This window comes from Poecilia mexicana, unplaced genomic scaffold (genome assembly GCF_051168715.1).
Source record: "Poecilia mexicana isolate PSO_F unplaced genomic scaffold, ASM5116871v1 scaffold_13, whole genome shotgun sequence".
NCBI lineage: Eukaryota > Metazoa > Chordata > Actinopteri > Cyprinodontiformes > Poeciliidae > Poecilia > Poecilia mexicana.
This window is the reverse complement of record NW_028263382.1, coordinates 19,226,716-19,252,619: the sequence shown is the minus strand read 5'-3', so window position 1 is coordinate 19,252,619 and position 25,904 is coordinate 19,226,716. Positions and strand designations below refer to the sequence as shown.

General features: G+C 45.2%; 1 protein-coding gene across 1 annotated transcript; it reads left to right on the top strand.

Annotated features, from left to right (window-relative positions):
* Positions 1-110: 110 nt before the first annotated feature.
* On the top strand, positions 111-25,774 carry atm (ATM serine/threonine kinase). Its single transcript, XM_015005131.2, has 63 exons — positions 111-278; positions 1,368-1,467; positions 1,556-1,674; positions 1,834-1,979; positions 2,179-2,343; positions 3,088-3,253; positions 3,340-3,578; positions 4,302-4,471; positions 4,595-4,761; positions 4,838-5,209; positions 5,310-5,513; positions 5,959-6,060; positions 6,178-6,412; positions 6,498-6,629; positions 6,744-6,869; positions 6,957-7,049; positions 7,136-7,325; positions 7,627-7,820; positions 7,893-7,972; positions 8,071-8,226; positions 8,636-8,711; positions 8,846-8,988; positions 9,095-9,212; positions 9,298-9,468; positions 9,564-9,739; positions 9,824-10,067; positions 10,356-10,471; positions 10,589-10,715; positions 10,803-11,002; positions 11,082-11,256; positions 12,096-12,254; positions 12,390-12,522; positions 12,594-12,689; positions 12,793-12,964; positions 13,049-13,190; positions 13,311-13,487; positions 13,614-13,791; positions 13,871-13,976; positions 14,133-14,291; positions 14,372-14,480; positions 14,589-14,677; positions 15,748-15,850; positions 16,041-16,189; positions 16,268-16,372; positions 16,450-16,569; positions 16,654-16,888; positions 17,225-17,395; positions 17,541-17,660; positions 18,683-18,900; positions 18,988-19,195; positions 19,299-19,424; positions 19,956-20,096; positions 20,529-20,667; positions 21,399-21,481; positions 21,607-21,747; positions 23,391-23,507; positions 23,600-23,749; positions 23,975-24,140; positions 24,239-24,325; positions 24,413-24,527; positions 24,851-24,914; positions 24,995-25,137; positions 25,218-25,774. Exons 2-63 carry the CDS (start codon positions 1,396-1,398, stop codon positions 25,396-25,398), a joined length of 9,276 nt encoding a protein of 3,091 aa, XP_014860617.2. The 5' UTR covers positions 111-278; positions 1,368-1,395; the 3' UTR covers positions 25,399-25,774.
* The last annotated feature ends 130 nt before the right edge of the window (positions 25,775-25,904 follow it).

Genomic DNA, 25,904 nt, shown 5'->3' with positions numbered 1-25,904 from the left:
TGTTTCGTACTCAAAACAGCATTCATTCTATTTTTGACGTCAAAAACCAAGCGGATAAACTCACTTCCGTCTTTCCTAAAACTAGGAAGTGAAAGGCGCAGAACCGCACTCATCCTGGGGCGGGAATATTCCTGCGTGGCTTGCGTGAGTGTGCGTGAGTTTTATTGCACGTCAAGATGGCAAAGTTGTTTTGGGATGAACTGTAAAACGTCCTGTATTTTCTGCACCTGGTCCAGCAGCAGGTTGTTGACTCCAGTCGGTGCAGACCAGTGAGCTCGGTGAGCATGCTTAGTGAAAGTTTAAATGAAGCTCAACTCCAGAGCTGGTTTCGTTTCGTGTTTGTCTGCATGCATGATCAGGTTACACGTGCAAATATTGTATTTTATTAGAAATTATGCGTATTTAAGTGCTTTGACATTAGAGAATAAAGCTGATACATGTCTGCCCGCTTACTGATTGATTATTTTACATCTGCTTCCTACTAAATTATTGTGATTTGATTGTCCATCTCTGGCCGGGGTGTTTTCCACTTCACTTTAAAAGGCCACCATTGCGCCACAGATTTGTTGCATCCCATTACCAGAAGTAAAGTTCATCTTCTGTACGCATTAAAACTCCGGTTTATGTTTTGTCCTGTTATTTAGGTGCAAAGAATATTTTTTGCTCAATTCCAACTTTCTCATTTGGGACTTTTCTGGGTTTGTGTGAGGACTGACACCGACTGTGTTAGAGGCTGTAGCTTTATGCAGTCATGATCAAAAGAGATCTCGTTTTTCCACTAACTTTGCAAGATCAGATTTATTAGATCTATTGTGTTTGTGAGAGTTTGCTAATGAAGGATTGACTGAACTATGTATAGAAGTTGTTTATAGAAGTTAGAAAATGTTATGCACCAAATTATTTTATTGATCTTAGAGCAGGTGTAGTTGCCTTTTGCCTTGGTTTAGAAAAGAAGGTTTGTAGTCGATGTTTTAGAGAGAAACAAGGATTAGTCGTGAGGATCAAGGATCCCCTGCGGTTTTATGACACACTAAAGGTACATCTGTGTGAGATCAGTGTATGTGTTCTCCCTGTATTGGGTTTAATAAATTGCCCATACAAGGTTTGGCTGTTTAAATATTTGTTTATAACCAAACCTCTGCTTCCTTTTAAAGCAACTATTTGGCTATTCTAATTAAGTCAGAAGAGCAGTGAAAGTCTGCTCACGTCAATCTGTTGTTAGCAATAACACATGCTTATCCTGTCTGGTTCCTCTTCTCTGTTTTTGTGGAAAGAGTCCATCTTTCAGCAAAATGCCTGGGTGTGATCTGTTCATTTGTATTTTGGCTGTAAGGATGTTGGTGTTGTTTATCCGCCTGTTCCTGCAGGTGTAACCAGCTATAAGCTGTCGCCAGAATGAGTCTGGTTCTTCATGATCTCCTGGTCTGCTGCAGAGGGTTGGAAAATGACAAAGCTACAGAGAGGAAGGTAAGCAAACTACAAAGATCTCATTACATTTAATCCCTTAGCATCAGTCAGTTCATCACTTATTTTGTGCCCCCTTTTGTGGAACTAGAAAGAAACTGAACGCTTTAGAAGACTCATTCGTTCTAATGAGGTTATGCAAGAACTGGATCGCACCTCTGGGACCAAAGCTAAAGGCTCCAATCAACTCACATGGGATGCTGTTTTCAGGTGAGTCTCCATCATTTTCCCACCTTTATCTCCTTCATCTAGGCGTGGCCTTCAATTACGTCTCATATTTTACTCTAGGAAAATCCTTCTATAAAATGAAAGCTTTCGTTTTTGTTTTGCTCAGTCAAGTTTTTTTTTTATTTTTTGGTCCCTCATCAGATTCCTGCAGCGTTTTGTCCAGAAGGAGACTGAGAGCATGCAGTCGAGTAAATCCAACGTCACGGCGACTACGTTGGCCACACGGCAGAAGAAGATGGCTGAAACATGCAGCTTAGTCAAGTTTTTCATTCGCTATGCAAACAAACGTAAGGGCAAGATTTTCAACTTAACTTAGAAAATGCAAGTTTGATCAAATTATCTATGTGAAAATTTGTTTTGCGTATACATGAAAACAATATTTTATTGCCTCACCTACTTACTGGAACCTACTTACAGGACTGGGCTGGTTTGAACTCTCTTGGAAGATGTAATGTGGACTCCATGTCTAAGGCTTGTTTTGTGCAGGTGGGCCTCGTCTGAAGTGCAGCGAGATGCTGAAACACGTGATGGAGGTGCTGCAAAGTTCGTATTGCTGCTCAGCATATGGAGAGAATTACAGCAGCCTCCTTTTAAAGGACATCCTCTCTGTCCGCAAGTACTGGTGCGACATCACTCGGCAGCAGTGGCAGAGTAAGTGGCTAAAGAGACAGGTCAAAACATCAAGATCAACGTTGGGTTTTAGTATCTCAAAGCTGTTTCCTCATCACCAATGTTTATGAAAAATATGAGAAACTGTCAAAACTGCTTGAGTCAAGTTTGCTTCATGTTTCTGTTTAGTTATTGACTTTTGATGTTTATGTAAAACTCTAATACTGATCACTATAAAGCTATTTTCTGTTGACCTAGATTTGAATTCCTATTTCAATTAAAAGAAAGAAAAAGTGAAACTCCTGCAGTTTTTCCCTAGGAGCACACGACATATTCGTGCCCACTCACATATTGTCATATTAATTTCCAAACGTTTATAAAATGTTATAAGTGTTAGAGTTAGAAATCTCATACTTGTGATGTGACAACAACTTAAACTTTGTCACAGATCTTATACTTTGCAGTATAGTACATTAAATTTATAAAATAATCATTCAAATGATTAGATATTCATGTTTTTTTTAAGATGGATTTATTAATTTACTTTTTTTTATGTTGCTGCTCTGTTGCATTCAGTTATTTAGTATTAATATAAATTCTAATCATTCCAGCTATATTAGTCTCATCTGCTGCAGTGTTATTAATCTGATATAAACCTAGATGAAGATTTCTCCCACCACTTTAACACAGGAGGCTTTTTTTTGCCTCTCACTGGAACTGTAAGAAAGTCTTAAAAGTCATCCTGATAACTTGGGTGTATTTGTCCTTTTACCTTTTGATCTAAAGGTCTTTTGGAGTTGTACTGCGGCTTGTTCAACTCTTCATCCAAATCCATCAACCGTGTGCTGCTGAGCAGAGTCATCTACGCTGTGGTGAAGGGCTGCTGCGCTCAGACTGACGGATTTAATGACAGTTTATTCAGCTTCTTCTCTAAAGCAATGCTTAACGCCAGGTAGAAGCCATGATCATTATATCCATTGTCAGATAAATTGTTTTGCTTCTGTTGTGAACTGTGGTAAACTTCATGCACCATCCTAGGCAGGAGAAACACCTCAGTGTCCTGGAGCATCTCGTCTTGGCTCTGAACATCTTCCTGAGATCTGCCGCCATGAACTGCCGGATGAGAGTGTGTCGTCTCGGAGAGGAGCTCCTTCCCTCTCTGTTGAACGTGTGGGAGGACATGAGGCCGAGCGTCAACCTGAAGGAGGAGATTGTGGAGTTCTTCAACCTGCAGCTCCTTGTTCACCATCCGAAGGGAGCGAAGACGCAAGACACAGGTTCAGTGTTAGAAAGCTGAGTTATCAGAAATGATGTCCTGGGTGGGATTTACATTAAAGTTTACCTATTAAGGCAAATTTACATTCTGTGGATCTTTGTACTTCCATTTAGATCTCAACATCTTCTAAAACAACCCAACTGCTTAAAAAAAATCACCCAGACATTTTTGCCAATAAGTAAATGTTTTTTGGTGTCTGGAAAATGAGCCAAATCAAAAAACCTCTCTATTGTTAAGTCACATTTGACGGTCACCGTGCCATTACCTAACAAGCTAAGCTGAACCCAGCCCTGTTACCTAGCAACCCCGCTTGGTCTTTCTGCCGTCTTTTTTATTGTGCAGTAGGCTCAACTTCTGCTTTTCAAAGATGTACGGCTGTATAATTGCACATCTGCTTGCAGCCATTTTCGTGTGTGAGTTGGGGGGGCGTGGCCAGCAGCTGCCTATTTAGATTTATAGTGATAAGACCTTAAAACAGCTCATTTTGAAAGGAGCTCAAAATAGGCAGAAGTAACCAGACTAAAATCTCATTATCTAAGAATTACATTGTGCAGAAAATGAATTGAACATGTTCTGTGTAGCCCATCGACCTACCCTAATCTGTTCAAGGAAGCACAGTAGGTCACCTTTAAAATTTGTCTTTGACAGCAGTCGGAATGCGATTTAGAAGAATTGAAAGTTTCCCCAAATTAACCTTAATTCAAACGATGATCTTTGTTTCTAGGTGCGCATGCGGAGGACTGGTCCAGGTGGCGCGGCCTGCTGTACAACCTGTACGACACTTTAGTCAGAGAGATCAGCCACATCGGCAGCAGAGGGAAGTACGTCACTGGGACCAGACACATCGCTGTGAAAGATAACCTCATTGAACTCACTGCCGACATCTGTCACCAGGTAAAAAAACACCAAAAAACTTTACTCCTGGTCTCCCAACGTTTGCATAAATGCAAAGCAGATCAGATCTGAGTTTGAAGTTGCGGTCCAGTGTATGTTTAACACCCGTTTATCTTGTCACAGCTGTTCAGTGTTGACAGTGATGCCCATGTGCTGGAGGTCACTCAGCCCCAACACAGAGCCACGCAGATGGGCAGTCCCATCAGCAAGCGGCACCGCATAGAAATGGGCTGGGATGTCCTCCGTGACCATCTGCAACCTCAGCAGAGCGACTTTGATGTCATACCTTGGTATGAAAGTCAAAAAGCATAAAAAAAAAAAAAATGTTACCTCACATTTACTCAAGCCTGTGTTTTCTTCTCTCAGGCTGCAGATAACTGCAGTGCTCGCCTCCAAGTACCCATCCATGGTGCCCGGCAAGGAGCTGGTCCAGCTGCTGTCGCTGTTGTGTCAGCTCCTGTCAGAGCAGCGCCGAGGGGAGAGGGGCCCATATGTGCTGCGCTGCCTGAGGGAGATGGCCCACTGCCAGGCCCGCATCCCTCAGAGAGCTCAGGCCCACAGGGCGGAGCTGGGCAGGCTGTGGCTCCGGATCTGGCCCCTCGCGCTGCGTGGGGTCAGTTCGCCTCAGACCGAGTCCCTCAGTCTGGACCTGCTGGCCTCCATAGTACACAGGCGGCTGATCGACATGGACAGGGAGTTCTGGAGACTCTTCCGCGCATCTGCGTGTAAACCCACCCAGTGAGTCGCAGCTGCTTTGCTCACTGCTGCATTCAGTCTGGATTTGTAGCCACTATGTAGACTAATTTTGTCTCGTCGTCGTCGTCTTCTTTTTTTTCAGGAGTGCTGCTCTCTGTCTTGCCCAGGCCATGTTAACATGCTCAATCCCAAAGACTGTTGCATCAAGCTCAGGTTTTGACTACATGGTGATCTCAGAGGGGAGTCCCTCTGCTAACCTGAAGGAGAGCCTCATAGCCTGGCTGCTGATGAGTGACCAGAATGAGGAGATGGAGGATAGCTGCACGCCCCACCCCATCATCTGCAGGTTGCTTTTTTTGTACCATTTGTTTGGTAATCACTTTGTGTTATTAGATTTATATTATATTTATGGTGAGTTACCAGGAGTCTGGCGGCTCTTTGTTTGATTATTTTGGACAGGTTGGAATTTTGTCATAACGAGATGATGGGCTGAGCTGAGTGAAGCATGAGGCTTTGGACATAATAATATTCTCAGGATTTTGGATAATTCTGCTTTCAACGTCACATGAAAATGATGACATATATTAACTCTAAAGGCAAATTTTATTTTAGAGTATCACACTTAAAATCTCTGTAAACTACACTGACTGGTTGTAACATGACAAAATATGAAAGGAGTCATGGATATTAATAAGCATTACTTTTTGTTCAGATGTACTTTTTTCTTTTTTTTTGTCTTTGAAATAATTTTTTCATGTTTTATTTACGAGTTACTGTGTTCTTGTCTGCAGAGACTTCCCTCATAATCTCATTGCAAGCATCCTGGTCTCACTGACCTTCAAGGACACCAGTGCTGGGCTGAAGTTCCTGCTGGGTGCTGAAGGACTAAAAGGGTAAAAAAAAAAAAAAAAAGAGGAGATTATAATCTCATAATTACTGTACAAGCAACCAGTATCTGCCAAGAAACTTTAACTCCATTTAATCTCCCTGCTTAATTTTTTTTTTTTTAGTGCCGTTTTTCAAGACGGTTCATCCGACGCCAAAGACAAGTTGGAAAACATAGAGCGACTGTACCAGCAGTTCAGCTTCAACACGCTGCCATCAGAGGCCAGAGCGACGGACGACGAGTCGGTAAAGATGGCGTCGGCCGACGCTCAGCTGGCCGCCGTCCCCGCCCTCAGAAACAAGCTGGAGCGGAACCTGCTCTCCGTGGCCGACAGCCTGCTCAGCTGCTACTCCCCTGACGTGAGCGGAGGTCGATTTGTCCTGGAGTGTTTCAAACCTGTTTGCACTTTTGAAACTGACGCATGTTCCGATTGATCTTCTGTAGTCGCAGTCCACGCCTCCCGAGTGCCTGGTGCGCTGTTTCAGCCAGCTGACGGGTGTGCTGGCAGGGTTCGTCGCGGCAGGGCTTGTGACCGAGGACGAGGCCTGCCGCTCTCCGCTTTTCACCAAAGCAAAGGTCCGTTCACGCTCACGTTAGTTTGGAAAATCCAGCCTCGAGCGGCTTCCCTCAATGCTGATGAAACAGTGTAGTCAAATATTAACATGAAGTTTTTAACGTTGTTGCTGCCAGGCCGTGGCGCAGGACCTCAGCGGCTTTGTTTCCAGTGTCAAAGTGAAGATGAACGAGGAGGGAGCCATGTCAGCGCTCAGGTCGCTCATGAAGCTTTGCACACAGTGCGCCAGCAGAGCATTCATGGTGACGTCACCTGCCGTTACGATGTTTTTGATCAAAAGTTGAATAAATTAGTGGTTTAAATGAGTAAACGGATCGTTTATTCTGCAGGACAAAGTTGGATCGACCTCCTCTGGTTTATTCCTGATGACTCTGCCTGCCAGCCTGCTCAGTGAGCTGGCAGAAATCTGCAAACTGCACGTGGTACGTGGCTCTTCTACGGTGATTTCTGTCACACGGATTTCACAAACTGGAACCAGACGTCTGAATTTTTCAACTCTCCGCTTCAGTTGAACAACGTCCCCAAGCGAGTCAGTGTCACGGACGATGACGAACAAGGGGACGATGAGTGGGAAATGACGAAACCTCCTCAGGCTGGTGACGGCATCGACCTGTTTGAAGACGGCGAGGAGGCCCACAGCAGTTCCAACGAGAGTCGCAGACAGAAAGAGGACAACGCTGACTCATCCTGTGGCTCAGGTACGAGGAGACCTGATGTGTGGGAAGAACTCTGCAGGTTTCAAAAGCAGCTGCTGGAAAGATGAAGGTCTGCAGCCTGTAAAAGATTTTCTTCCAGATTTGTCCTGTAATTAACTTGGATTTCCCTGTTCCCATAGCAACCGCATTTATCGACTTGCACACCTGAAATTTGCCTTTTTTTCTACCTTGGTAGATTTGCTCTTGTGCGATCCTCTATGCTGTGTCGGAAAAGACACGATATTTTTTTTCCAGGTTTGATAATATGAAAGTTGAAGTTCGGTCGTTGCTCAAACTCAAACAGGTGCCAAAAGCCTGCTAGCGGAGGACCATCTGGGGAAACAGGACCTGGCTCTCCTCGCTGTCTTGAACTTCCTGTGCGAGTGCGGCTCTGCCCCGCCCCTCCACGGCCTCCTGTTTAAACCTCAGGAGGTGCGGCGCAGGCTGCTGCTCCTGCTGGATCAGATTGACTTCAGCAAAGCTCTGCACCTCAACATGGTGAGCAGCAGTCAGCCTGGGACGGTGACCTCGGACTCGGCCGGCTTTAGCTGAACTCTGCTTCCGTTTCAGTACCTCGTTCTGTTGAAGAAGCTTCCTGCCGAAGACGCGCTGTCTCCGGAGGAGTTTGACGCCCTGCTCCGTCCTCTTGCGTAAGGAAAAGTCTCCACCTCAAACCGCAAATCCATTTTTTTTTTTCCTGAGGTTGCAGACCAGATGTGAACAGCTGCATGTTTTTCTTTATCCACAGGGACTTGTGTTCTTTGTATCGTCAGGACCAGGAGATCTGTGCTGCTGTGCTGCTCAGTTTGTTACCGTCCATACGGAGCCTGGGGAAGACGCGTCACATGCCCGAGGAGATGAAACATGTTCAGGGATCTCTTCTGCAAGTTCTGTCTGGCTTCTGGTAAGAAGCATCATTTTATTACTTATTTGTGCTGGTGGCGAAGAAACAATTTACTATTCCAGGAAAACTCTACCATCATTGGTGGCTATGCTAACTAACTGTAGCAGCTAGCAGCACGTACACAAGCATGATCGACAGAGCTAAGGCCCTCCTCCTGGCTCTGATTGGTTCCTGACCAGGCGGTGTATTTCTGCAGGTGGCAGTAGAACCACAGAGAGAAGGCAGAGGAACCTTATTTTATTTTCTCAGATTATCTCTCGTGTACTATCTCAACACAGCGACAGTTTTAACAAAAATGTAAAAAAACAAAACAAAAAAAAAACAAAACATTTTTACAAGTATTGCAAACTGGAGCTTTAATATTTGTGTTCCTCTCTGCTACAACTTTGCTGGGGTTTTTTGTCTTTAGTTTCTTGAGCCAGACGGGAAAATGTGTGGCGACTGTCCGAGCTGCGTTGGTTCAGTGTCTTGCCGCCTTGCTGGAGGTAAAGTTTAAAACCTTTAGAAAGAGTTTATTTTGTTCTTCAAACATTTCAGCCCGATATATACAGGTATATACGTGTAATTCAGTACAAAACATATGAAAGCGACTTGAATTTTCACATCGTCTCACACGTAGGCTGACCCTCTGTGCCACTGGGCTGTCCTGACCCTCAGAGAGGCCGAAACGGAGAAGGACTCTCCCGTATCGCTGGTTCTTCCTTCTCATCTGGCAGACGCACACCACCAGGTCCGCATGCTGGTAGCGCTGTCTGTGGAGAGGTATGCTTTGGCTTCATGAGCTTTGTCTCTACTGGAGGCAGATCTGAATAATCTGGAAAAACAGGCAGATGCAAGTGATCTTTGGCATTTTCTGCTCTTCGTCCAGGCTGTTCCTTGATTTGAGACCAAATCGCTCGGATAAGAGGAAGATGTTGCCGCTAAAACACCAGCAAGCAGCGTTTGAGAACATCTACCTGAAGGCTCAGGAGGGCATGAGGCTCCCGGTGAGGTCACGCTTTCAAGAACTTCACTGTTGTTGCTTAACGTAAACTTTTCTCATGCTCTCTCCTTTTGCGGGTGATCACACAGAGGGGCGGCTCCTCGGAGGATCAGCCGGACGAAACGTTGAATCGAAAAGTCGCCCTGCTGAGGAGTCTGTGTGTGGTGCTGTGCTGCAGCCCCGTGTGTGAGAAGCAGTGTCTGTTTGCGCTCTTTCAGTCCTACAAAGAGAACAATGTTGAGGAGGAGCTCATCAAGAAGGTAGCAGATTGAAATAAATCATCTCCATTCTCGTTTTACTCTTACCTTCCTGATATCTGAGAGGCCCTGTGGCTCTGCTCGGTTTCCTGCCGCAGATGTTGTGCAGCGTTTCCAAAGTGAAGAACTGCAGGAGCGTGAAAACATTCGTCACTTCTCACCTGTACTACCTGGTAGCGGAGTGGCTCGCGCAGAGGCAGTCAGACGACCGCTACACGCTTGGATCATTCCCCTACAGCCTGCTGGACCAGGACACGGTCAAAGATTTCTACAAGTCAGAAAAGCTTCGTTTCCCCTTGTGTTTGAATTTTAAACAAACGTTTTCTCACGCTTACCTCCTCACCCACACTTTTTCCAGCTCTTATTACCAGGTGCTGATCCCTCACCTGGTCTTCCTGGACGACTTTGAGCAGGTGAGGTCCATCGGGCGGTGCCTGGAGAGGGACTGGAGGCACTTACTAGCCGACTGCTTCCCCAAGATCATGGTGAACATCCTGCCATACTTCGCCTTAAAAGGCCAGGACTCTCAGGTTGCACAGCAGAGAGAGAAGGCACACCGAGTGTACGACCTCCTCAAAGACGCCAGCTGTCTGGGCAAACAGGTGAGGCGGAGTGTAAAAGCAGAAAAATAAATGTCTCATTTCGTTTAGTGTTTAGATTTACACGCGCCGCAGATTCTTAAGCAAAAATAACTTTTGAAAGCAGGAAAAGGTAGAGATTTCCTTCAACTTCTGCATCTTCCAAATGATTCAAATTGGAATATGTTGTGGGCTGTGGGATAATTGGCTTTGATCTGATAAAGTGTTTTCCATGTGAACATTGGATAAATATCAGGAAGGTCTTTGCAGAAACCCCATTAGAAGTCATAACCTTTGGAAATTTGCCCACAGCAAATCGACAGCCTGATTCACAGTAACTTGGCGGACATCGTGGTGGAGCTGCTGATGACTCTGTACGAAGGCTGTGGAGCAGACGGAGACGCCGGAGACCTGAAACGCTTCACAGGGTAGCGACACTTTAACACTCTTTCCTGTAACGTTTCTTTGCTACTTCATTTCGTCTACGTCTCATTCTGTCACGCGTCGGAGCGGCACCTGAAGGAGATCGATTTTATGCCCCACAGAGAGCTGGATCCCGCGCCGAATCCGCCTCACTTCAGCTCGTACGTCATCAAAGCCACTCTGGACTACCTCAGCAAATGCCACAGTGCCAGCCACAAGTCGCTGGTGGCCATTCTGTCTAAAACCCCGGTACAGACGCCTCATTTACCCTGCCGGTACAATGTAGCCGTTTGTAGTAAAGAAGGTTAATCCTGTCCCCCTGTTTGCTGCCAGCAGATTTCCATCCAGAAGATCTTGCTGGCAGTGTGTGAAAAAGCAGCAGAGACGAGCAACAGCTACGAGCACCACCGCGTCCTCCTCATGTACCATTTGTTTGTCAGCCTGCTGCTCAGGGAGGTGAAGGACGGACTGGGAGGAGCCTGGGCCTTCGTCCTCAGAGACATCATCTACTCTCTCATTCACCACGTCAACAGCAGGTCAGTGAACGCCGCCAGCGCTCGCTCGTTTTTCTAAAACCGACAAAGTGAACAGCTTTACGTTCCCCCCGATCCCCAGGCCGCTTCACTGTGACGAGGTGTCCGACAGGAGCCTGTCTCTGTGCTGCGACCTGCTCAGCTCTGTCTGTCGGGCCGCGCTTCAGTTCTGCGATGACGCTCTTGACTGCCACCTGCAGGTCATTGTGGGGACTCTCACTGCTCAGGTCACCAGTCGGCCGTTCATTTCTCAGCAGGTACGTCAGATAATAAGAACTGTCTGGGGTTTTTCCAACTGTCTTAGGGTAATTCTGATGTGCTGAATCCAAAAATGACAACAATGATATTAGTTTGGGATGCTGGGATGCAGTCATGATGGCTGATCACTGTTGGGCTCTGAAGAGAGACGTCCCTGCTGCTGAGCAGACGAGGCAATGAAGAAATGGAAGTTCATGCCCTGAATTTTGCACAATGAAGACGTAAAGTTCAATTTACATGCATTTACCCTTATCAGTGTTTGTTATTCAGTTTACAGAAATCCAAGCTTGTATCATTCCATTAATACACTCTGTCAGAAAACACGCTTTTTCTCCTAAAACCTTCTTTGGATGAGAGATATTAACAGAAATGAATCGATAATGTCACAAAAATGTCATCAACTTAGTCAGAAGATCAGATTCTCTAAATCAAGTTAGAATAAAAACCTGACTTGATTGAGAAAAATGGATGCCATTTTTGGATTCAGTCCTTATTCAGTTGAAAAAAACATAGACGACATCCAAAAATATTTTTTTTGTTACCCAGTGTTACTGAGTCTTCACTTATGCAAGTCTCTTAAATTTGATGGCACCTATGGGGGTATGTTTTCAACATGCCTGGGTTATTTTATATGCCAGAAAATAAGTAAAGTACTGAAAAAGTATTACAATGCATAAAATACACAGATTAATAGGAGCATTTGTTCCCCAGTGCTGCAGTTTAAGCCTGTTCATTAAATCAGGATGTGCCAAATCAAATGCTCATCCCTGTGGTAGCATCATCTGTCGCCTCCTTTTAGTTTGTGTACTTTATAGTTCTGAATTGTTTTGTCCCCAAGGTGCTTAGTCTGCTGCAGTTTCTGGTAATAGAGAGTCAGCAGAAACTAAAAGGAGCCATCAGCAGATTGGAGCCGTTTCCTGACATCCCCGAGTTCAGAGAGCTGCGCTCGGTGCAGCACAAACTCAAGTATAACAGCGGCAGCTTCACACTGAGACAGGTACACGTGTGCGGCATTACAATGCGATTATCTATCGACATAAACCACGAGGAAAACCGATTTAAGTTTGTGGTTGCGTCGCAAGACAATGTGATAAAGTTCATAGGCATTGTTTTTCTTTTTATCCTTTTACAGGAATTAACTCATTTCCTATCGGCATCATCGTGTGACTCTTTACCTCTGACCAGACTGGAGGGGCTGAAGGAGCTGACTCGGCAGCTGCATCGCAACAAAGACCAGATCCGAGAGCTGCTCAAAGAGTGCCACGGTGCGATGCTGCAAAACAGCATTGGCTTTAAAAAAAGTCAAGTTATAAATATTGCCTTTCTCTGGGTGCAGCTAACCCCACTGACAGTGTGCTGGTGAAGCTGGTCCTCAGTCTGCTGCAGCTCTGCAAACTGGCTGCCAGTCACCCCGGAGGAATTGACATTCTGGGTAAAATAAAATCGGGTGATTTTTTTATTTTTTATTTTTTTTCCCCCCAGTCGTGATTTCCTAGTTTCTGATATTCTTGTCGTACTTTTAACCTTTCCTGCAGAGGCTGCTGGCTCCTGTCTTGGTGAACTGGGCCCGGTTGACTTCTCCACCATCGCCCTCCTTCACGGCAGAGACCCCCTCTACGACAGAGCCGCATCCCTCTTCGTCTCCAACAACTTGCAGCATCTTTACATCATCCTGAACTGCATGAACGACGCTCTCACACGGCAGCGGTACGATAAATGCTCCGGCTCTGTGATCAGTTTGTTTATCCCAAGACCGTCTGGGTGATGATGGCGTTCGCTCTCATCTGTCAGCATCGAGGTGAGACGAGCTGCAGCTCAGTGTGTGAAGAACATCCTGGCCACTCAGTCCGGCGTCGACTTCTGGGACCGACATAAAGACAACCGGGACCCCATGCTTGCTTACCTCAATCCATTCAGAACAGCCAAAAACAAGGTGAATTTCCTTGTCCTGTAAGCACTTTGAGTTTCCCTCTCCGTGAACGACGTTATGCCAGTGAACCTGCCTTTCCTCACAGCGTATCTGCCATTTTGTTGTGTGTGTGTGTTTCACCAGGTGGCTGCTGTGACTGCTGAGGAGAGTTCAGAGGCCAAGAGGAAGCTGGAGAGCCAGGAGTTTTGGACCCCGCAGGCGGGGGCCCACCAGGCCTGGCTGAAGGCTCTGTGCACAGCACTGCTGGACAGCGGAGGGGTGAGAAGCGAGGCGCTGCTGCTGTCACGGCCTCTGTGTCTGGTGAGCTCATTAGATTTCTGCATTGTTTACACAGGAACTGCCTCTTAAACTGGAGCTTTAGTTTTTTTTCCAGTGTCGTTTAGTCACAAGTTCTCCGTGACATTAAAGTTTGAGATCCATCTGCAGGTGATGGTGGACTGCTGCCAGAGGCTGCTGCCCCTCATCATCCACTCCATCCTCCTGGACGACCCTGACGGCTCCTGGAGGGAGCTGCTCTCGTCACACGTTCAGGACTTCTTCAGCTTCTGTTCCAGGAGCGCTCAGGCCGCCAGTCGATCCGCAACGCCTCTCAACTCCGACTCCGGTGAGTTTGAGTCCATAACAGACGAGCGCAGTGCGACTTGTTCGATGTTTTGTGATGAAATGTTTATCATTTCTCACAGAGTCTGACTCCGCAAGCCAGGGTTTGTACGATAAAACCTCCCTTCGAACCATGCTGGCTGTTGTTGACTATTTGAGACACCAACAGAGGAAAGTGCAAGATGACAGGTTTGTTGTTATTTAATATCCATCTATTCTTCAGCTTCCTCCTGTTAATTTAGACATAGAACAGAAGATGTGTGTCATAATAACTCATAGCACCTTAAAAACAAGAGATTCTTCATATTGTTTGCAATAAAAATGCAAATGCCGACCTTCTTGCAGTAACTCCTGCGGCACCGTGTGCGACTCCAACTTCTGGTTGGAGCTGAACTACCTGGAGGTGGCCCGAGCCGCTCAGTCCTGCTCGGCTCACTTCACCGCTCTGCTGTACGCTGAGATCTATGTGGACAAGATCCGAGCCAACATGGAGGAGACCTGCAGGTTCCCAAGGAGACCTCTTGTTTTTACAATGCAGTTAATGCAACAATTTATTCATTTGTCTGTCTTGAACCAATGTGCAGAACCAGGCCCAAAGCCACACGCAAGATGAATTTCGAGGAGAACAGCCAGAACTTCACCATCTCCGGTCTGACGGAGAAGAGCATGGAAGACACCAACATCAGCCTGCAGGTCTGCTCTGCGTGTCACACTCATTGTATTTGTGTTATTTTTTTCCATCTCGTTTGACTTTGTACATCCTTAAACTCAGATAATCTGAAATATTTGGTGTGTTTGTAGGAGCTGTTGATTGAGGTCTATCGGAGTATTGGGGAACCCGACAGTCTTTACGGCTGTGGAGGAGAAACGATGACCAGTCCACTCACCAGGTAGGTTTCTCTCTCCACTGCAGGGTTTTGTAAAGTATTCATACCTACTAGACGTTTCTCACATTCTGTCATCTTAGAACCACAAATACAGTCTGCTTTATTGAGGCTTTATGTGGTAGACAAACATAAAGTGTGTAACTGTAGGTTTTAGTCATTCACTCCACAAATGACATTTCTGGAACACTAGCAAGAAATGCTGTTTGCAATTTGATACGAACTGCCTGAGGGACACGGCAAACTGGTGGAACGTAACACTTTACCTTCACATTCAAACATGGTGGCAGCAGCATCATGCTGTAGGGATACTTTTCTTCTCCAGAAGGTGGGCGAAGTTAAACGCAGGGCGATCCTGGAAGAAAACATGTCACCGAAGATTTGAGACCAGAGCATCTTCCAGCAGGAAGTTGAACCGACCCTGAACCAGAAGGACCACAGAAAGGTTCAGGTCAAATCAAAACTGGAATCCCATTAAAAATATGTTTACAGACTGGGTTTGCACAATATTAGATTAAAGGCTTTCCAGTAACCCTGACAATAGGAATATTTCTCAATTACAGGCAAAAATCGTACTTGTAAGATTCACAAAGAGAGGTGAGATCAGCGCAGGTTAATTTGTCCCAAGATGACAGTAGCACTGAATGTACTATTCAAGTTATCTGTAGAAAATTCTTGTATTTTTTTTTCATATTGTAATGTACATCATAGACATAAGCAAACATTGCAATGTCAGTTTTTTTCCAATATGGTACCGCCCTGTTGCAGGCCGTCCCCTCATCTACTCTGACTGACATCGAAACATTTAGCTACTAAGAATGAAACTCGAGGAGGACTGAATGCAAATGCACGCCACACTTTTGAGATTTTCACTGTAAACACGTTGAGTCGTGTCATTTTCCTACTCGCATAAAAATCCAAGTATTTACTACATTGAAGTTTGTAACTACAATACGGCAAAATGTGGTAATGTTCAGGGGGTGTAAATACTTTTGCAAAGCGCTGTATCTTCCCAGTAGCATGCAGGCATTTGCTGTGCAGACTACAGTTTCTGCTTTGTTGCACTGTTGGCGCAGGATACGAACGTACGAGCATGAAGCCATGTGGGGGAAGGCCCTGACCTCATATGACCTTCACTCTACTCTCCCTGAAGTTACCCGACTTGTAGGAATTGTGGAGGTAAAACGGTTGAATCTGCGTGAATTGATGATTTGTTACGATACTCAAATGCTGGGAAACCAGAGAGCGAGTTATGATAAGATTATTCCTTTCAATTTGATCTAAATGAAAATAATGTCTCATACTAGAGTAGAAAATTAGTCTTTGAATACATTTTTATGGCGATTTGTCACCCTCTGTATCCAAACAGGGCATGCAGAACTTTGGGCTGAGCAGCATCCTCGCCACCTACATGAGGGGCTTGGAGAGCGAAGGTGTGGAGTGGGGGGCCGAGCTGCGCGAGCGCCGCTTTCAGGCGGCCTGGAGGAACACGCAGTGGGACTGTGAGCTGTTGGAGAGGTGAGGACGAGGCACGACCAACCAAAAATAAGCCGCATCTCCTGCATCTTTCACCCGCACCTTTGTTTTCTTCCTCAGAAGCGACAAATCCAACCCCGGCTTCCACGAGTCCGTGTTCTGTTCCCTGCAAGCGCTGAGGGACAAAGAGTTCTCCATATTTGATGACACCCTGAAATGTGCCAGGTGAGGCGGACACCTGCAGCGTCGAAGTTTGGCCCCAATTTATTACTTATTTATTCAACTGTGTCCACGCGTGAAAGGGCGGCGGAGGTGGAGGAGCTCTGCAGAGGCACCTTGGAGGCCGTGTCTTCCCTGTATCCGGCCCTGAAGAACCTGCAGAGCATCAGAGAGCTGGAGAGCGTCAAGCAGCTTTTCGCCAGGTGACAAAAAGCGCCGTCGTCACCAGCGGCAGTGAAACGGAGCCGAGTCCGATTAGGGTTCCTAAGCTGTTCCGTGTGTTTCAGATCCCTCTCTGACGTGACTCTGAGGGACGTTTGCAGTCAGTGGCGGCAGCAGTCCCAGCTGCTGGTGGACAGTGACTTCACCGTGGTGGAGCCCATCCTGGCTTTGCGCTCCGTAGCTCAGCTCACCTTGTTATCCAGAACGGAAGATCCAGAAGACAACCGTCAGCTCAGCTCTGTGCTCACCGACCACCTTATGGAGCTCTGCCGCTTGGCCCGCAAAGCCGGGAATACGCAGGTTTCTCAACTGTATTGCTAGTATTCTATAAAATAAGTTGAAGTTATGAAATGAAAAATCTGCAGCGTGTACCAATTCTTTACTTTATCCATTTTGTTTTTATTACAATTTTTTTTTTTTTTATTGAAAGAAAGCGATTGACAAAAGAAAGTCCATTTTGCAGCTTGGCACACCACTACCTTTGTGAAACACGGTGGTGGCAGAATTATGCTGTGGGGATGCTTTCTGTTTCAGCTGGAATAGAAAATGTGATCCTGCAATGTGATAAAATGTTCACTTTCTCCGTCTGTTTGAGCGTTTCCGTTCCCTGATGGCGGCGTTGTCTCCTCTGTCAAGCTTGCGGAGCGTGCGGTCTGGCAGATGAAGCGGCACGGCGATGGAGGGAGCTGGGCGTCCTCACCTGTTCTGTCATGGCAGCTGGAGGAGGCCCAGGTGTTCTGGGCGAAGGGAGAGCAGGGTCTGGCTCTGGGCCTGTTGAGGCAGATGATACACAGTCTAGAGGAAAAGGTCAAACACCTGATGAAGACGTACTACCGCTGCTTTGCACGGATGAATTATGAAAAATGACCTGCATATAAGTTTTGTTCAGTTCTGTGTGAAGGAAGATCCAGCATGAGTGAATTGAAATGTTGTTGTGATGAATGTCGAGCAGGTGGATTTTAACCCGGCTCTGGCTCCGCTCTACACTGAGTGCCTCAGGCTTTGTGGTAACTGGCTGGCTGAGAGCTGCCTGGAAAGTCCTGGAGTTATCCTGGAAAAGTACCTGGAGAGGGTAAGGGGCCGCTGAGCATTTCTTCTTAAAAGTTTTACAGATCAGGATTGAATCTTAGACTGCAGGCAGCATTCAAATGTTGCTTCGTTTTCCAGTTCATGGAATATGAATTTGAATTTGCGTAAAACTAGTGAGACACCAGAAACCAAAATCTATAACTTTATCAATAATCATCTATTTCCTCCGTCTGGTGATCAGCAGACCAAACAACAAGGACAACAAAATACTATTTATTTTTTTATTGTCCTTCGTTCTAGCCATCCTTCCTCTCTCTCTCTCTCCCTTCCTCCCTCCCTTTCTCCCTTCCTTCCTCTCTTCCTCCTTCCCTCTCTCCCTTCCTTCCTCTCTCCCTCCATTTCTTCTTCTCTCCCTCACTCCCTCCTTTCCTCCCTCCCTCCCTGCCCAGCCAGTTTAAACATGATGACTGAATCGTTTTCTAAGACGTCATCATGCAGTTAACAGGCACCAGTTCGGAGTTACAGTACTTTCTTTTATAATCAGAAACGTCGGTGTTCCTTGTATGTAAACATGAAGAGAAAAGAAAGAGATTATTCTGATAAGTAAACATGAAACCAGATGAGTCTCAGGTCTAATATATGTTACCCTTTGCCCTTACTGAAGTAACAGCAGGAATCCCTGAGAGAAATGAATGACTCATTACCCGTCAGCCAGGCAATATCTGGCTTATTCACACACACCCACACACACACATGAATTATTTATTTATGTCCACATAAATCAGAAGGAGGCGATGGCATGAATATTATATTTCTGGAAGTTTATGGTTCATGTCCTCTGGCTGTGGCAGATTAATGTAGACCAAATGGAATAATTCATATATTCATGTTTGTGTGTCTCTCACAGTTAGGATTTAGTGCTTCTCCCGCTGGTTTTCTTTTTTTTTTTTTTTTTTTTTTTTTTCAGACCTTCCAGGAAATGGAGTGCTCATTTTCTGGCTCCTTTTCTTTAGTCCACAACTTTTCAGGTCAGTCAGAGTCTCTTCCACGCTGCTCTCTCTTCAGGCAGTGGAGGTGATAGAGGGGGACTCGGGGGGCCGGGACCCCAGGCTCCAGAGCCAGCGGACCGAGGCTTTCTTGTCTCTGGCGCGCTTCTCCGACGCTCAGTACCAGAGCATCGACAAGTACATGAACTCATCCGAGTTTGAAAACAAGCAGGCCCTGCTGGAAAAGGCCAAGGAGGAGGTGGACCTGATGCGGGAGCGGAAAGTGACCTCCAACAGGTCGATTCCCACCTTTCGGTTTTCTCAGAGAAAACCCCCCACAGAGGCCGGTCAGGATCGTCTTTAACCGATGAAATGACTTCTCAGGTACACGGTAAAGGTGCAAAGAGAGCTGGAGCTGGACGAAACGGCGCTGTCCAACCTGCGGACGGACCGACAGCGATTCCTGTGCAAGGCGGTGGAGAACTACATCCAGTGTCTGGAGCAAGGCGAGGAGCATGACACCTGGGTGTTCAGACTGGCCTCGCTCTGGCTGGAGAGCGCCGACATCAAAGAGGTCAACGACATAATGAAGGCGAGTTAACGTCTGCACTCCGCCAGTCGCAGCCTTTTCTGTTTTTTTTTTTTTCTGATAAAGTTCAGACGTTTCTGATTGTTACAGCTGACTTGTCTTCCAGAGGGGAGTGAAGCAGATCCCATCCTACAAGTTTTTGCCTCTTATGTATCAACTGGCTGCCCGCATGGGAACCAAAATGGCTGCCGGCGTCGCTGAGGACCCGGGATTCCATGAAGTCCTGAATGATGTAACTCAGAAGTTTGTGTTTTCTTCCAGTTTGTCAGCGCCACACATAGAGTTGAAACCAGGAGTTTTAATGCTTTGTGTGACTGACGTCGGCTCAGACTTGATGTTTTTGGTCACTTAGGATTATCCAAAATATTTCTTTTTTTTTTTAAATGCCATTACAAAAAGCAAACGCATTTTGGATTTCCTTTCACAAACTTCTCATTGATGGAGTTTGTGCCCATCCTTCAGACCTGGTGCCAGCAGAAATGTTCTCCATATCTTCACATGATGTTCTTTTCTCATGATTCTTTCATACATTGGTACGTCTAGTTGTCCCTTTAACACAAAGCAGAGGACGACTGAAGTGGAAGGAAATGGTTTTTAGATTTGGTTTCCAGTCCAAATATCTGGTTTCAACTCTACTTGATGAGTTTGATGATATTACATACAGCTAAGCAAGCAAAAGTGTTACACCTGAGCTGTCAAACTTTGACTATTTACCTTTTATTACACATGTAAAGGTATGAATTATCTTTGTTTCCCCCCTCAGCTCATTTGCAAGGCGTCTTTGGAGCATCCTCACCACACGCTCTTCATCATCTTCGCCCTGGTGAACGCCAACAAAGACGAGAATTTCTGCAGGACACGGCCGTCTAAGAGCGCACCGCGGCAGCAATCGCAGTTTGATCTGGTGCGACTTATTTCTTTTAGAAATTTCTGTTTATTGCTTCATTATTTTGAATTGTTTGTTTTAAAAGAAGATGAAAACAACAAATCTTACCATGACCTCCTTGGACTCACGTTAAGTCATTGTTATGGTCCTTCCCTGGCCATAACAGAAAATGTCCCTAACGCACCTTAGTTATGTATTTTAATGTCATCACTGGACATTAGAATAAAAGATCAGCTCTAATAACTCTGTTCTTGGTCCAAATTGTTCGAGAATCAATGTGGCTCTCGCCAAAAAAAAAAAAAAAAAAAAAAAGTCTGATTTTCATAATCTGTGCTGATCTGGTTGAGTTTGAAACACTAAAACAAGCTTATCAGAGTCAACATCAAGTCTTTTTTTTATGAGTTTTTACAGTGAAACTCTTTGTAAAACTTGTCTTACTAACTCTCGCAGGAGCGTTCAGATGTGGCTCAGAAGATCATTTCTGTAATCAGGAAGAAGCGAAGCGCGATGATCCGAGGGATGGAGCGCCTCTGCGACGCCTACATCACTCTGGCCTACATGGATGCCAGCCGGCACAAAACCGAGAAGAGTGAGTCGTGATCCATTGTGCAAAACTCCTAAATCGTCCGTCACCGTTTTGCTTCCAGTGAGCCAGACTTTATTGTAATAAAACGTCCTCGGTTAGTTGCTCTCTGGATTTTCTAGAGATCTTTTCATTTTTGTTGCAGTGCTTGACCACTTCCACATGGCTGGTTTTCATTTGTTAGATCTAATCTATTGATCGTCTTTAACGTACAACTAAGATATGAAAGATTTTAATTACCTCCATTTCTGGTCTTAATTTTAAAATAGCATTGATGGTTTTCCAGAAGTCCTGGGCCTAGACGGTCCAAATCCACATGCATAGATTATTTTGTTTTACTTTTTTATTATTATTGGTGTTTACTGTAAAAGATGAATCAGTTATTGAAATATCAACTCATTTAGTAATCAATTAATTGTTAACTGGGTCTCAACAGTACAATGCTGAGAGCAGTTAAGCCAAAGCTGTACTAAAACATACAATATGATTCTTAAGAATAAAACTTTGGTTTATTTGAATCTTTTAATCTATTTTTAATATTGTATGTAGAAGCTTCAAATGGCTAAAAAGAAAATCTGCAGAATGTACCAATTTCTTTGAGATTATTCATCAGAATAATCTACTAAATTAATCGCCAGTTGCTTCCCTGTTCAATGGTTTACACTCTCACACACATTTGAAACTGCTGTATATTTGAAGGTATGCGTGTGTATCTGTGTGTCCGTCTCTCGCACCAGAGGCCATTCCCATCCCTGCCGATCAGCCCATCATGCAGCTCAAAGACCTGGACGAAGTGGTCATCCCCACCATGGAGATAAAGGTCAACAGATTTGCAGCTCTGATCTGAATAAACGAGCTCGATTAATCGTCAACATTTGACTTCAGCTTTTACGACGTCGGCTGGATTGAAACAAAAAAAAAATCTATCGTTCGCGTTGTGAACAGGTCGATCCGACGGGTTGCTATGAAAACCTGGTGACTGTCAGATCCTTCATGCCCCGGTATCACCTGGCCGGAGGAGTCAACCTGCCGAAGATCATCGACTGTGTGGGCTCTGACGGGAAGAGCAGGAGGCAACTGGTCAAAGTAAGCTGCTGTGTGTGTATGTTGTTTTTTTTAAATCCGTCATGAAATGATTAAAAAGTGTACTTTTGGTTCTGTGGTTGGTGCAACAGAGTGACCTGCTGCACCAACATGGCCACACACCAGTTCTCAACTAACACACACACTTTCTGACGAGAAGCTGGTCACTGTAAGCTCTGGTTATTTTCCATTAGGTTTGGTTTCAGGTAATAATTAATCAAGTTTTTATACAAAAACAAACAGACTCTCACACCTTCATACTGGAAACACTCATATATAGAGAGAGAGAGCGGGGAAGGTGTGCTGGATTACATGTGTGTGAAAGTGTGTTTGTGTTTGCAGGAACATTTGAAGACACTTAAAGGTTAACAGCTCACCTGATCTTAGAGTCATGCTGAGATCATGTTTTACCGTAATGTTGCTTTTATTTTTTTCTTGACCTAAAGAGCCAGCTTCACCAGAAAAAAAAAAAAACCCCTTTACCTCCTACACACTGAATACATCTTTTACATTTTTCGGCAACAATCACTCCATTAAAGGTTGTGAGTAGGACTTTCAGATTGAAAAATATAGATTTGATAAATATCTTGAATTAATAAAGACATTGAAATCCTTGTTTGCTATCATTTCAGTGATTTTGTTTATATTTTACAGGATCAATGAAAAATAAATAAATGTTGGCACTGTGTTGTAATCTTCCTGGAACGTGAAAACGTGCAGTAAAAGCCGTTTAAGTATGAAATGACCAGAAGAGAGTAGCTAGCTGCTCCTGGGTGCCGCCAAGTCTCCATAGCAACATTTAAGTGCTACCTAAAACATGCCAGGAAAAATCTTTTCCCACCATCACAAATATAAACCTGTGGAGTTTGGTAAAGGCTTTTGGGAATGAATGAAGGTGGAAATGCAGATGAGCTTCTCATGACCATTGTTGGGTACGGTGGAGGATCTGTGATGCTGAGGCAGACTGCGTCTCCTTCATGGGAAACTTCTATTAAAATACCAGGAAAGTCAACAAAAACTCATCAGTGCATTAATGGTCTGAAACATTTGGCCAAATCAACACAGAAATTATTCAGTTGACAAAAACAATTCTCCTAAGGCCAACAATTCCGCTCTGGAAAAACCGAAGAGCCCACTGCATTGAGCCCCATCGAAAACCTCCCGGTTATTCCACCAAATATCGATTTCTGAACTCTTCCTGAGTTAAAACATTAGAATTGCTGTTTCTAACTTGTTTTCTTTGCATTATATGAGGTCTGAAAGAACTGCATGCATCTTTTCCGTTACTTTGACTATTTCTCATTTTCTGCAAATAAATCCAAAATTTTTGCTTGGCATTACACAGACATGTTGTCAGTAGTTCATGTAATAAAATAACAATGTTCATTTGACTCAAACATACACCTATGACAAGTAAAACTGATAGTTTTAAGTGACCTCTTATTTTTTTCCAGAGCTCTTTATTTGGAGTGGAAATTGATTTCTTTAAAACTTTACCTATGATGCCATTGCAATATTACCAAATGATCAGGATGTGCTATAAAATAAAGGTGACTCATTTCTGTCAGCTTCTCATGACAATGTATGAGATTTGTTGATCCTAAACAAGTTTAAACAGCTCCACGTTAACATGACTTTGTGAACAGGGTCAGGACGACCTGCGGCAGGACGCGGTGATGCAGCAGGTGTTCAGCATGTGCTCCATGCTGCTGCAGCGCAACACAGACACTCGGAAAAGGAAGCTGAACATCAGGCGCTACAAGGTGACGTCAGGAGAGGGAAGCGGAAGACGTGCCTCTCAGAAGTTGTGTGGATGTGTGTTGACGGTCTGCGGCGTTTTTTGAACGGCTTCCAGGTGGTGCCGTTCTCGCAGCGCAGCGGCGTGTTGGAGTGGTGCTCGGGCACGGTGCCCATCGGGGAGTTCCTGGTGGACCCCAGCAAAGGCGCTCATAAACGCTTCCGGCCTCAGGACTGGACCAACCTGGCCTGCAGGAGGAAGATGATGGTAAAGTGCTTAAGAAACCTGCTGTTAAAAGACATGAAGCGCTTCAACTCAAACCGCTTTTCATCACTGTTGCTCTTTCAGTTCACGTTTGTGTTTAAGAACAGCTGTGCTCCGTTACGTAGCAGATTTAGTCAAGTGTTTTTTTTTTTTTGTTTGTTTTTTTTTTTTTAATGGTTGGAAAAAAAGACTCTGACCTGTTTGTCTCCATCTCTCTGCTCGCTGCAGGATGCTCAGCGGCAGGGATTCGATGAGAAGCTGGAGGCCTACAGCGAGGTGTGCAGGAAGTTTAGACCGGTCTTCAGGTACTTCTGCATGGAAAGGTTCCTGGATCCCGCGGTATGGATGGAGAAGCGGCTGGCTTACACACGAAGTGTTGCCACGTCCTCCATAGGTATCACTGCTCTGTTGGTGAAGATGGAGTTCTGTGGTGAAACAGCAAAATGGCACATAACTGGGTTTTCTCTTTTTTTTTTTTTTTTCCACTTGCAGTTGGCTACATTGTTGGCCTGGGCGACAGACACATCCAGAACATCCTGATCGATGAACAGACTGCTGAACTAGTGCACATCGACTTAGGTTCTCCCTGTCCTCACCCCTTCGATTTATGCAAACTCGTAGTTAAGCATCATAAATTGTAACTTATCTGATGTTGTGTGCTTTAAGGGGTGGCCTTTGAGCAGGGGAAGATCCTCCCCACCCCTGAGACCGTCCCGTTCAGACTCTCCAGAGACGTAGTGGACGGGATGGGGATCACTGGAGTGGAGGGCGTCTTCAGGCGGTAAAGACCAGCAATCTGAGAGAATCCCTTTCTTACTTTCTCACATTTGTGTTGGTGTACATCGGCTGTACAACGCCTCGCGAAAGCGTTCAATCTTTGCTACGTTTTGTCAAGCTGCGAAAACAAACGCAAATGTGTTTTAATGATGAGTTTTCCGTGCCGTACGAAACGGGAGCATAATTGTGAGTGAAAAGACGAGGAAGTTTTCAGTTCTCTGCCGCTGCACTCGTACGCAGGATGAGGGATTTAATGCCACAGTTACAGCAGTCGTCCACTGTCTCTACTGTAAATGCAGTACCGTACTGACCCGATTCTGTGCTCAGATGTTGTGAGAAGACGATGGAGGTGATGAGGAGCTCCCAGGAAGCTCTGTTGACAATCGTGGAGGTACGAGAACTCTCCGTCCGCTCTCGGTGCAAAGCACAAAGCTTCTACACGAACCCGACGTCTGCCTCGTGTGCCGACAGGTGCTGCTGTATGACCCTCTGTTCGACTGGACCATGAACCCTCTGAAGGCCTTTTACCTGCAGCACGACGAGCAGCAGGAGCTCAACGCCACCCTGAGCTCCACGATGGGAGGAGAAGACCTCGACAACCACCGCAAATCCAGGTGATCAGACGGATCTTTGGTTTGGGAGTCGCCGCCTGTTTTTCTGCCTTTCTCTGAGCTCTTCTCCCGTCCTCCTGCAGTGACAGTCAGAGCTTCAACAAAGTGGCGGAGCGGGTGCTGCTGCGGCTGCAGGAGAAGCTGAAAGGGGTGGAGGAGGGAACGGTGCTCAGCGTGGGAGGGCAGGTCAACCTGCTCATTCAACAAGCCATGGACCCCAAGAACCTCAGCAGGCTGTTTCCGGGATGGCAGGCCTGGGTCTAAACCCGGAGGGAACCAACAAGACCCAGCAGATCAGTTCTGTATTAGTTCTGGGAACCAGTCTCTGTAGACTGTTGCACTTTATTACGAATGAACGAACAGATGTGTGTTCTGCAAAAGACCTTTGATTTTGTTTGTAAACGATGGTCTGTACCTGTGATTGACCCAGTTTGATGTGAATGTTTTCTTTTCACTAAAGCACGATGAAGAGACTGATACCAGAGACCGTCAGCCTTTATGGATGTATAATGCCATGCTATGCATTCCTTATTTAGTTGAATTTTTATTCATTATGCCTTCTTCTTTCTACTTTCTTAGATTTTTTTGAATGTTTTATTTCCAGCATTGAGTAATTAAAAAGAACGGAAAGATGTCATCAGTTTGTCCTTCAGAAGAACTACTTTAGCCAGTTGTCCTGTTCGTATCGGTTTAGAAGAAAATTATGGTTCGCAAAACTTTGAAAGTTGTGTCCAAGTCTGGAATTAGCTTTGAGTTTTCCATCCATTCAT

Bases quoted from the DNA above. Each gene is read 5' to 3' on its own strand.
- atm (XM_015005131.2), top strand. From the start codon at position 1,396: ATGAGTCTGGTTCTTCATGATCTCCTGGTCTGCTGCAGAGGGTTGGAA. The intron at 12,523-12,593 runs GTGCGATGCTGC...CTCTGGGTGCAG, and splicing joins GCTGCTCAAAGAGTGCCACG to CTAACCCCACTGACAGTGTG. The intron at 25,138-25,217 runs GTGATCAGACGG...GTCCTCCTGCAG, and splicing joins GACAACCACCGCAAATCCAG to TGACAGTCAGAGCTTCAACA.